General features: G+C 40.4%; 1 protein-coding gene across 2 annotated transcripts in view; it reads right to left on the bottom strand.

Annotated features, from left to right (window-relative positions):
• Positions 1 to 2,433: 2,433 nt before the first annotated feature.
• PODN (podocan) overlaps positions 2,434 to 12,532 on the bottom strand; it is a 47,126-nt gene continuing 37,027 nt past the window's right edge. For both annotated transcript variants that reach the window (XM_025186297.2, XM_075935989.1), the window contains exons 10-11: positions 8,094 to 8,290; positions 2,434 to 6,443 (exon numbers count right to left, since the gene is read on the bottom strand). In XM_025186297.2, the coding sequence (XP_025042082.1) occupies positions 8,122 to 8,290 (169 nt within the window). In that variant the 3' untranslated portion in view covers positions 2,434 to 6,443; positions 8,094 to 8,121. The remainder of the gene's footprint in view (positions 6,444 to 8,093; positions 8,291 to 12,532) is intronic.

Genomic DNA, 12,532 nt, shown 5'->3' with positions numbered 1-12,532 from the left:
AGAAAATCTAATGCCCAAATAAATCCGTTAGTCTTATTGCCTCTTTAAGGATACTGTGTTTCATCTTCCTCAAGGTATTGAGTACTGCAGCCATTGTCTGTTTTAAAACCAGCCCCCTTCCACCACATTAGGGGACTTTTCAGATAGGGAATAAATGTTTGTGGGCTTGCCCACACACACATACCATGAAAGGGGGCCAGAATTTGACCCATCACATAAAACTTAGTTTAACTAAGCATTGGCCTTGTACTTTCCCATTAAGTACATTACATCTTTAGCATTTTTTCCCCAGAGAAGTATACTTTAATAAGATGGAAAAAGCCAGGGAAGCAGAATTGAAATGTTTTATGTTCCCTGATCTCTCACATTGCATCTACCGCAAGCACTGTAAGCATTAGAAGAGAAAGCAAAAACAAAACAAAATGTACACTGAAATGTTTCATTATGATTTCACTGGTTCTAGCAGTTTTATTGGTTTGTAATACTAAGCTATTAAAAACATGTGGGAATTAGACAGAACCAAGCCAAACTACACATTTTGAATCTTGATCTACCAATCTTCTGTTCCATTTAAACATGTTGAGTGTTTTTAATCTTTGGTAGCTTTATTTCTTAAAAACACAGTTAAATTCAACTTGCAGAGATATGCAGTTTGCATTTTATTAAAATGGACCTTGCCTCACACTCAGCTTTTTATAAAGGAATTCCTGTATCTACATGAAATTACTCATGACGTAGCTAATAAACTGAATGAAGCACACGATCTTATTAGTGGAGAAAGGGCCTATAGGAAAAGCGAACAGCCAAATCCTAACTATCCCAAAACTTGTAGCAGGGGATTGGATAAGAACATCACATCAAAACATAAGAATGGGCCATACTGGGTCAGATCAAAGGTCCATCTAGCCCATTATCCTCTCTTCCAAGAGTGGCCAATGACAGGTGCCCCAGAGGGAATGAACAGAGCAGGTAACCATCAAGCGATCCATCCCATCACCCATTCCCAGCTTGTAACAAACCGAGGCTGGGGACACCATTCCTGCCCATCCTGGCTGATAGCCACTGATGGACCTATGCTCCATGAATTTACTTGGCTCTTTTACGAGCCCTGTTATACTCAAGATCCAGTACTGTGGTTGTGCCACTGGGGGGGGGAGGAGTAGGGCTGCTGGCTCCCAGCCTGCACGAGCCTGCCTACTCCCAGCCCATGTGAGCCCGTGCAGGCTGGGACCTCCCATTTCACATACACCCTCTCCTCACTGCTGCTTCCGCCCTCCCCCCCATGCAAGCCTGCCCAGCTGCTTCTACCTCCCTCTCCCCATGCAAGCCTGCCCAGCTGCTTCTATCTCCCCCTCCCCATGCAAGCCTGCCCTGCTGCTTCTACCTCCCCCTCCCCATGCAAGCCTGCCCTGCTGCTTCTACACCCCCCTCCCCATGCAAGCCTGCCGACTCCCAGCACATAGAGCTGGAGTAGCTCCTGACCAAGACATGTGGGCTGCTCCAGCTAAGCTGAAGCAGGGAGTGGGGCAGGCCATAGCAGCCTGGAATGACCATGCCCCCCACATCCCCATTTAATCAATTAGCCAATTAAACTTAACATTAACTATTTAAACAGATTTTTATATCCCTCCTTCAGGGTATATCTTTACTCAGGTGATCAATACATGGGTCTGAGTTGGGTGCAAATAGGAAGACCTACCCACAGGTTTTTAAAACGAAGGTTGCCAGGTTGACAGTATAATATGCTACCACACTCCAAGTAACTCAAGCAGGAGACTCATATTAGTGCTTTCACTTGTGGTCAAGACAACCTCAAATTCACTCATTTACTGATCCAAAGCAACATCCTTAATATTAACAGACTTATTGGAGCATAAGTTTTCGTGGGCAAAGACCCATTTCGTCAGATGCATGCTCCAATAAATCTATTAGTCTATAAGGTGCCACAGGACTTCTCATTGTTCTTGCAGATTCAGACTAACACGGCTACCCCTCTGATACTTGTCATCTTTAATATTGCCTCAGTCTCACAGTACAAATAGATTGTTATTTCCGTGGAAAAAAAGTCATGTATTATATAAAGCCATTTGAGAACCTTAGCATATGTTTTAAAATTATTTAGGATGTGGACATTTTAGACATAGCACGGCTCCTTTTTGCACAAAAAAACCCTGTTGTGCAAGAGCCGTTCTTCCTTATTTTTTCTGGAAGACCAGCTCTTGCGCAAGAGGGGAGATTTGCGCAAAAAGGAGCCATCTACACAGCTCCTTTTTGCACAAAAGCCTCTTGCGCAATAATGGCTAATTAATTATGCAAATGAAGCACAGCGATATTCCACTCTGCGCTTTATTTGCATAAGTTTTTCTGGAGGAAGGCTACAGTGTAGACGTAGCCCTGGTGTCTAGCTTATGCCAGCTTGATCGTCAAACTAGCTGATCCCCTACCTATTTCAGCTTCAGGTACAGGTGTAGTAGGACCTCACTCAACATCCTCTGTAGAAACTGTTCTACTTTGTATAAAAAACTTAAATATTCCTGAGGCCAGCAAGCAAGAGCATGAGGAGGACTTTATAGGCCAGTTGTTGAGGAACCCATGTGGGATGTTGGAGACTCAAATTCAAGTCCTACTCCGATGAATAAGTATTTTATATAAAACTTTCTCCCTCCCGCAAAGCACAAAGCACGAGTTAGTCCGGCCCGGGGATTCTATTGTCCCCCCCCCCACACACACACACCCCTCGAGTAGTTGCGAACTGTCTGGCTGGTAGACACACTCATGGAGCCTGAGCACATTTACCAGCCAGGCAGTTCGAAACTACACACTGATACATCTAGTAATAATACAACTTACCTAATGAGAAAATATCAGACATGTTATATGTCTGGTATTTTCTCAGTTTGTTTTTTATGTGTTTATATTTTTGGGCTGCAAAAAACAGTATGGAAAAAAAAAAGGGTTCCAGCTAAAGTAAAATGTTTGGGAAACCCTGGTCTAACCAGCTTTCTGTCTGTCTTACACTCCATTTATCCAATCCATATTCCTTAACTTGCTGGCAAGAATATTGTGGGTGACCATATCAAAATCTTTGCTAAAGCTGGCACTGGGGGCTTTTGAGAGGACCAGAAACAATTTATTTGAATATTCATCATTTGATTAAAGAATATGCAAATATGCAAATGAATGTTACCGGTCCTCCAAAAGTTTGTGAATGGATTTACTGGTCCGTGTGTCAAAAAGTTTGGGAACCCCTGTGACATAGGCACCTAATTCCGAGAGAGGGTTTGTAGCAGTGGATCCCAAGCAGAGGATGGTGCCTCCCATTATATATGTAACTTCTTTTGTTGTGCAGGTCTTGGGCCCCACCCCTCTCCTCAGCATTTCTCATTGCCTAGTTTAGGCACTGCAATGTCTAAGGCCCCTTTGTGGATCTAGCCCTAGAAACTTGTGGAGTAGGTAGCACAATGAATCCCAACTGCAGTTGTAACCTAGAAATACTTCTGCATTTTAAAAAAACAGACTAGACAAAAACTATAGAAAAATATACTGTAAGGATCAATACTGCCCTACTTGGATTAGGGCTGGCTGGCCCAACAGGACATTTCCTTCTCAACCTATTATATGTGAAGGGTGATATGTGAAAGAGACAAATACTTGTTTGTTTTAAATCTTGCAATAAACCACTATCCTTGTTCCTCTTAAATATTTTCAGCTTCAGGAAGAATCAGAATCCCTCAGGTTTCAGTTTGAAGACCAGTGATACAGCCTGAATCTTGCTGGTGAGGATTTACCAATGGGATAATTAGGTAGATTAGAGGTTTTTGGCTAATATCTATGAGAATGTTCTTAAAAATCCACAAAAAGTGGTAACAGTGCAGACTTCCCTTGCTCTGAAATGGAGGGGTAATTCCAGTTGTTTCAATGTCCATTCAACCTTTTGCCTTTCAGGTATTTACACTGACTGGATGCCACTGTAAGAACTTCAATAGGTAGTTAGAGAGATTTCTATATAGGGCTGACTGCAATATAAACACTGGACCAAAGTCCAGTAACTCATTTCACCTAAGTTAGAGCAAGCTCAGATGCTAACTTTCACTTGCTACTCCCATGGCATCAACTAGGGAGCAGAATGGGGATTGGTAATAGAATAGGAAACCTAAAAGTAAAGTCATTTCTTTTAGTTGGTGGGGCTGTAATATTGGAGTTTCATTCCACAACTGTACTGTAATAGACAATTGGGCCTAGAGGGGTTCAAAACCTGTCAAGGCTAGCACACTGTTATGAAATACAAGAAACATTTTAGGGAGGGATTTTTAAAAGCACCTGACTCCCTTAAGCACTTTCCAGAATCTCACTTTAAACAATACTTATTTTAACACTGCTTTAATTTTTTAAAGATTCTTAACTACAGCACTTGATTTTTTTGGTATTTATACAGTCTCTCCTAAAGAATTTTCTATAATGGTTGATGTGCTGGTCATACTACAAACAATTACACATTTGTGATACCATGAAGCTGGCCTTATGCTGTGTAATTTTATTTGCATCTTTTTTGTATGAATCCAATCCCATTAAAAGCATATGTGCAGTTGTGTCAATGCAGAATTCTGTCCAAGTTCAGAAAAATCTTATTTTTCTTTTTTTTCGGGCATGTGTATTGTCTTCATAATATGGAAAATGGGTTTTAAGAAAAAAATTAAACGGAGGCCTTTATACAGCCATGCATGCTTAGTGTGTGTTGAAATACAGGCTCAGTCATGCTGCTAGGACAGATGTTCCAGATCATGCTTTCTCTTGTTGCTCTGCTTACACCTTCACATGGTACCGTCTCTGGTTTCATGGGATCTCTGATGTCTATATGTTACTTCAGAAAGACTATCAGTTTATTTGTTTTGTGGGGTGACAGTTTGAGTAAGCTGCAAAGATGAGTGATTCATATACAGCTCTAAGTGGAAATTATTTCAGAAATTGGAGGGGTTTTTTTTCCTCCAACCGCATACTTGAAGCTCATGTTTATATTTCTTTATCATATTTAACGTTGGGGTTTTGGTTTTCTTTGTTCTGGAAGTAATCTTTGCTTTTTTTTTTCTTCCATCACTTGTGGCCATGTTGAATTGTCCCCACTGAGAACTGGCAAAGGCCTTGGAATAACTCATATGCAAGAGAAATCAAAAGGGAGAATGTATAACTAGTCCTTCCCCCACAGAACAAACAGCTGGTGTAGAAACAAGCCAACAAAACCTTCAAAAAAAATCCTAGGAGTACAGTATGCAAAACAACACGTGCTCAACCACAAACCCTCACTGAATCAACAACTTTCTTGCACTGATTAGATAGCTCAAATGCAGAACATTATAAACAGAATAGAAACTCACAGCCCTCGTGCTTTGATTCTTATTTTTTGTCTGTTCCATGATTTCAGTAGGAACTGGGGGAACTTGAGATCTTACAAGAAGGGTCTTAAAAGTGAAAGCAGCTTTAAGGGCCCAGTCTTGAATTGTGATAGAAGACCCCTCCCCAATTGTTTTAATGGCATCTTAGAGTCTGCTTATACAAAGTGCTGAGTACCCATGATCATCATTGGCTTTGATGGTCACAGGATCAGACCTTTATGTATGTATGTATGATATACAATATGCATCTAGTTGAGAATGCGTGCTATTCTGCAGCTCCTAAATTTTATTTGGCCCACTCACCTAGTCACTATTCAGGGACATTTGGACAATTACCTCATGGATAAAAAGCAGCAGGACAGAAACTCTGACAAGGACTATAATGCAGAAATGCATTTCTTTTATATATGTACAAGAGTTGTTCATCTGTTTTTAAAACTTTTCTACTATGGGCATATGCTGCAGGCTTTAGTAGTAGATATAAGTTATTATGGGATCCAGCCTTAATTTGCTTGTCTTATCCAAATATACATATTGTACTAACAGAGGAATGGATGAATCCAGTTGGGTTATTCTTATTATTGCTTGGTGATCAAGATGCCTCATATACTGCTCCACAAATTAAGATACTGTAAGTACCCCTCCCTTTTGATCAACTATCAACCTGTTCAGGGTGAAAGGAAAAAATACAATGTATATACGGTCCACTTAAAATGGAGGACAAAAACAGCATCTGAAGGCATGTGTTCAAAACAGTCCCATATTGTTATTAGAGATGGAAATGGTAGGGGAAGAGACACAGAAGAAACAAAAGCCAGCTTTTGTGAGTTCTAGAGTAATTCCTTATGATCCAGAGTCTTATATAAGATGAACTGGAAGCTTCGGACTGCATTCAGGGTCTCTCCTGATGAAGGCATTAGAACAGGCTATCTTCATCAAGCCTTGCCCAGTGCCGCAACAAATAGTTGGGTGTAATTCACTGCACATTTTGCTAAGTGCTCTCAATATATCTCTATATAGATACAGGAATATATGTCATTTCCATATGTTTTCCTGCAAAACAGAATATAAGGAAGGCAAAAATCAGAGTTACATAACTTTGGAGCTTGTGATTCAAAACACAGTAAGTTTAGTGCATGCTGAGAGAAGTCAGATGTCACAGTCCAAAGCAGGGGTGTACTTCTTATTAGAAGGTTAAATGTACCCTGAGTTATTAAATGTAAACTGTTTTCCTAGAACAGGGGTGGGGAACCTTTTTTGAGTCAGAGGCTGCTGACCCCAAAACAAGTACATTTTGTGTGCTCCACCCCCGTGAGGGGATAACAGTGGGAAGGGGGCCTGGAGTACCAGCACAGGTTCCCCATTGCTAGGGGAGGGGGAGCCCCGAGCCTCAGGGGCCAGATCCAGGCAAGCCAGGGCTACAGATTCCCCATCCCTGTCCTAGAAGATTAGTCCATTATTTCTCTTGTACTTTTATGGTTAGCATAGGCATAGCTTTCCTAGTAGCTCCTCCCCTGTTCCAACCCTGATATCTTAAGTAATCCCCAGTACTGAACTGTGTCATATTTTAAGAAGAAAACATTTACTAGGGCGGAGATCACATCTATTTCACATATAACAAAATCCAAAACAACTTGGCTGTGTCTAGACTGGCCAGTTTTTCCAGAAAATCAGCTGCTTTTCCAGAAAAACTTGCCAGCTGTCTACACTGGCCGCTTGAATTTCCGCAAAAGCACTGACTTCCTACTGTAAGAAAACAGTGCTTCTTGCGGAAATACTATGCTGCTCCCGTTCAGGCAAAAGTCCCTTTTGCTCAAAGCTTTTGCACAAAAGGGCCAGTGTAGACAGCTCAGATTTGTTTTCCGCAAAAAAGCCCCGATCGCGAAAATGTCGATTTTCTGTTCCGAAAATGCTTTTAATGGAAAACTTTTCCATTAAAAGCATTTCCGGAAAATCATGCCAGTCTAAACACAGCCCTTGGGTCTCCAGTGCCAAAAGGCTAGTATGCATCCTGACCTCCACAACCTCCTATCTATAAAAGTCTTTTTTGAAGAGTAGAGCACTGCATAGCAAACAAAACAACATAAGCATGGCCATACTGGTCACCATCTAGTCCCGTATCCCATCTTCTGACAGGCACCATTGCCAGATGCTTCAGTGGGAATGAACAGACCAGGGCAATAATCAAGTGACCCATCACCTGCTGGCCAATCCCAGCTTTTGGCAGTCAGAGGTGTAGGGAGACCTAGAACTTGGGTTTGCATCCTTGACCATTAATATCCAGCTACCCGAGTGGATCAAAGAACCACAGTAGTATCAATGTGGGTTACAGTGGATCTGGAGACTTAGAGGTCATCCCTCCAGGCCATAACTGCAACATATCATGGGGGTAAATTGGAAAGGCAAGTAAGTGCTGCTGCTGCGAATGCTGCAGCTGGTGTGTGGCTAATGAGAGGCTGCTAGGGTCTGTCTAGTACTCTTGATAAACACCAGAGTCACAATGATTTTTTTAGAGAATTTTTCCAACCGGTTTTGACTCTGCCATCTCTGTCCCATAATATTTTAGGGTGGCTTTTTGAGTCCAGTACTCCAATTCTTAACTATGATGAGTAATATAACTTACTTCAATTGCACTACTCTTGTGAATCAAGATTATTTATGTAAGGATTTCAGAATTGGAGTATGCATAGGATTGTTACCTACCACATAATGTACTTGCATCTGTTCATAGTTAGCTTGAGTCTTCCTCTTCTTCGTCCTCCTCCTCCTCCTCTTCTGAATTATTCCTGTTCTTTGACGTGTCACTAAATTCAAAGTTCCCTTCAATATCCAACACCTGTAAATGCTTTAGGCTTTGGAATGTACTTTCCTTCACTGCTCCAACCGCTATCTTATTATACCTTCAAAACAAAAGTGTGACCACTGGGTTTAAAATAACTGTTCTCTGCTGTGTGCTACCGTCTCATTTTGAACTTTGCCTTTATATTACAATATATTAATTCTGTAGATGCTAAAGTACAGTACCCTTTTATCAACACTGGAGTGTTTGAAGATTAGAAGGTAGCCTGGATACAAACTTGCCATAACTTCAGCCTTGCACACAATACCACTGCAAGAAGTACTGTACTAGCCTAAAAAAGCAGCACTGTTTAAAATGCTAACGCTAACTGGCTTTGGATGACACACGGATTCAACTGAATTGACTGTTAGAGAAATGATTGTTCCAGATTTCACTTATTACCCTGCCCCTAACCTCCATAGCTGACACAGTAAAGAAAAATCACAGTATTGGAAAACCTTCCCTACATATTACCACTGCACTCAGTACTTTCCTTACTAAATGGAAATGGTACCAGCTACATGATCTAGGTTTCAAAGTATTGTGTGTTTGCAGTTGTGGTGGTGTTATGTTGGTCCCAGAATATGAAAGAGACAAGGTAGGTGAGGTAATTTCAACATTTTTTATTCCAGGGACCAGCTTGCTGCCTTCCTACATTCTCTAAGGCACCAGTCCACAGATCAATCTTTGAGAAGCACTGCAGTAGGAAACCACACAAAATGAAATGGGCCATTATAGCTTAGAAGGCAGTGGAGTGTGTTACAGATAATTGTAATGAGCCATAAAACCAGTGTCTGAGAGTCCATGCCTTTTAGCATCTAGCAGTCATGAAATGAAGTTCCCATGCTTACATTTGAAGATATGCAGAGGCAAAATCCCCACAGACCAGGACACACAATTTTGAAATGGCACCAGACCCTTCCAGAATAGCAGATACAAAACCTGCAGAAATGTATTCACTACTACAATGATCAAAATACCCCACAACCTACCTATCAAGATTAGATATGCTTAGCACAACATGTTAATGTGCATTATCCAGTGCATCAGATGCACCAACATCAACTATGTGGATGTAACCAGACAATCTCAAATGGCCTCATGCAGAAAAATGAAAATGGACAAAAACACCATGTCACCCAAACAAAGCAATCACTTCCTATTTGATCTCTCAGTACTTGTCTGCCACAGGAAACCTGCACAACACTTTCAAAAGATAAATCTGGCAACTTAAATTTATAATTCTGCTGACCATGAAATACCATGGACTCAGACACTAGATTTATAGCTCATTTTAACAATTTGTAACAGACCACTTCCTAACTCTTAAATACCCAATTGATTTTAAGTGATCTTCTATAGGGTGAATGAACCCTTTGTGTGTGAATAATTGGGTGAATAAACCCAATCTGTCCCAACTTAAATTTAGCTCAGTCACTCTGGTTTTCTTCCCAAGACCTTAGAAAGAGCTCTGTGAAGCTTGAAGGCTCATACTTTCAACTGACAGAAGTTGGTCCAATAAAAGATGCATAGTAAGCAATGTAATCGCTCTCAAAAGTATAGTGTGCTTGTCTGTGAGACTTAGGGACTCCTCTTAATAAGGGGGAAAATCTAAACCTAACTAGTGGGTTAAAGGCTCCTTCCAGAAACAAAAGTGCAACAATTCTTCACGTGCCATTTTTGTTTAAAAAGTGTAAACACGCTAATATGTATTTTAAAACTTCTTCTGGTTTTTTGCATGGCCCCTCACTCTTGAACATGCTTATTGTTGTATTTTCTTAAATATTCCCAGAAGCACAAGCAATTGTTTTTATAATGACATGACGACTAGCCGCTTCTTGTTGTGAATACATCATATGCTGAGAAGGCCTCCTACTAAATACTATGGCAGGACACTTTTGCATATTTGTTTCATATATACACTTTTTTTATAAATCTGGTTTCTGAACCTCATCCAAGTTCTCACTAAATTCTCAAAAGCTTGAACAGCTGGATTCAAAGGCACCAGGCTTTAATTTGATTTGCTTGGAATGCAATAATTTATTGAGGAAGGAATGATTCAAATCCATAAGTTACAAAGATTTGAGCAGTTTAATTGCATATAAAGAAGATCAGACCAAATAAAGCTTACTTGTTGTGCACATCCCAAGCTTTTGAACACATTACTGCAGGGATAAAATATCAAATTAATAAAATATTCCGTACTCTCCAGGGGTTTATAAATCCTGTCTAAGCAGTATTGCTAACATTATTCTGTTAGAATAATAAAAGACATATATTTACTGAGCCAAAAACTGATTTAACTTGCATTGGATTAAATCCCAGGTAGCCCCATTTAAGTTAGTTCACAACAACAGTTTCGATTCACACTCAGATAATGGCAGAATATGCTTATAAAGTTTACAGATAATACCGAGATGGAAGGAGTTGCAAGTGCTTTGGAAGATAGGATCATAATTGAAAATGATCTGGACAAACTGGAGAAATGGTCTGAGATAAATAGGATGAAGTTCAATAAGGACAAATGTAAATTACTCCACTTAGGGAGGAACAATCAGTTTCACACATACAAAACAGGAAGAGACTGTCTAGGAAGGAGTACTGCAGAAAGGGATCTAGGGTTCACATAGTGGACCACAAGCTGCATATGAGTCAGTGTGACACTGTTGCAAAAAAAGTAAACATAATTCTGGTATGCATTAACATGAGTGTTATGAGCAAGACATGAGAAGTCATTCTTCCCTTCTACTCTGCACTGATTAGGCCTCAACTAGAATATTGTGTCCTGTTCTGATCACCACATTTCAGGAAAATTGGAGAAGGTCCAGAGAAAAGCAACAAAAATGGAAACATGACCTATGAGGGAAGACTGAAAGAAGTGGGTTTGTTTAGTGTGAAAGAGAGAAGACTGTGAGGGGATATGACTGTAGCTTTTACCTAAAAAGGTGTTAACAAGTAGGAGGGAAAAAAATATTTTCCTTAATCTCTGATGATAGGACAAGAAGTGGTGGGCTTAATTTGCAGCAAGCGAGATTTAGGCTAGATATTAGGAAAAACTTCCTAACTGTCAGGCTGGTTAAGCACTGGAATAAATTGCCTTGGAATTCCATCATTGGAGATATTTAAGAGCAAGTTAGACAGACCTCTCTCAGGGATGCTCTAGATGGTCCTTGGTCCTGTCGTGAGGACAGAGGACTGGACTTGTGACTTCTTGAGATCCCTTGCAGTTCTAGCATTCTATGATTCAGTAGATGAGATGAGTATGTTGCCCATTACACATACCAGGTATATAAACTTGATATTAAGCTATTCATCTGGTTGAGTTCCTAGTTTAATGCTATTTAATCTAAATTGCATGCTGAATAGACAGCAATTTCTAAAGGTCTGCAGTGGTTTACAAAGGATACATCTAGACTGCACTCTAAAATCGAAATAAGATACGCAATTTGCACTATGCAAATTGCGTATCTTATTTTGATTTTATTTAGAAATAGGCTATTTTGAAATTTGGCATGTCTACATGGTGCCAATTTTAAAATAAAGCACTATTTTGAGACATCCCTTATTCCTAGTGGAATGAGGTTTACAGGGATGCCACAATAGTGCATCCGTTATTTTGAAAATTATTTTGAAATAGCGGACACGTTCCTTAGACACAGGGTAGCTATTTTGGGATACCTCTGAAAGGGTGGAAGTATAAAAAAATCTCTGTCAGTGCTATGGAAAATTGAGGCATTTTGGTTTGTAGGCCTTTAAGCCCTGGAGTTTTGAATTTGAAGAGCTCAGACAACACGTACCAGACCTGTCTTAAAATTACTCACTGAAAAGTTTATAGAAGTGAGTGAATTTGGCCCAAGTTTTTGATTTGCAGCTAAAAATGGTTAGTTTTGCTTTTTGTCCTTAAAGTTTCACTCAGATTGACTGACTGTCCTTAAGTAACTTGAAATTCTGAATAACAGGCCATGAACTAGTATGAAACTTTGAATTTCTAGCCCTACATTTCAGGTCACTTTTCTGCAGGCAAATTTTACTCAGTGCAGGTCAGTGGCTGTAGGGGATGTTTCTGCATGTCCTTTACACATGAGTGTGATCTAGGCCACTTATACTTCCTGATCTGTATAAAGGGGCCATAACAACTTGAGAATATAGCCCTACGTTTACACACAAAGTGCACAAAAGGCCATCCTGGGCAGTGGGTGAACCTGGCTCTGTAGCCTGTGGTCCTACCCATACTCCACTCTGGCTCTGCCAAGGCCCTGTCCCTCTCGGCCCAGACCCCAGTCCCTCCCCACTGTGTCTCTCT

The sequence above is a fragment of the Pelodiscus sinensis genome, chromosome 9, assembly GCF_049634645.1.
Source record: "Pelodiscus sinensis isolate JC-2024 chromosome 9, ASM4963464v1, whole genome shotgun sequence".
NCBI classification, from domain to species: Eukaryota; Metazoa; Chordata; order Testudines; family Trionychidae; genus Pelodiscus; species Pelodiscus sinensis.
Note: the sequence above shows the minus strand (reverse complement) of the source record. Positions and strands in the feature narration are given on the sequence as shown.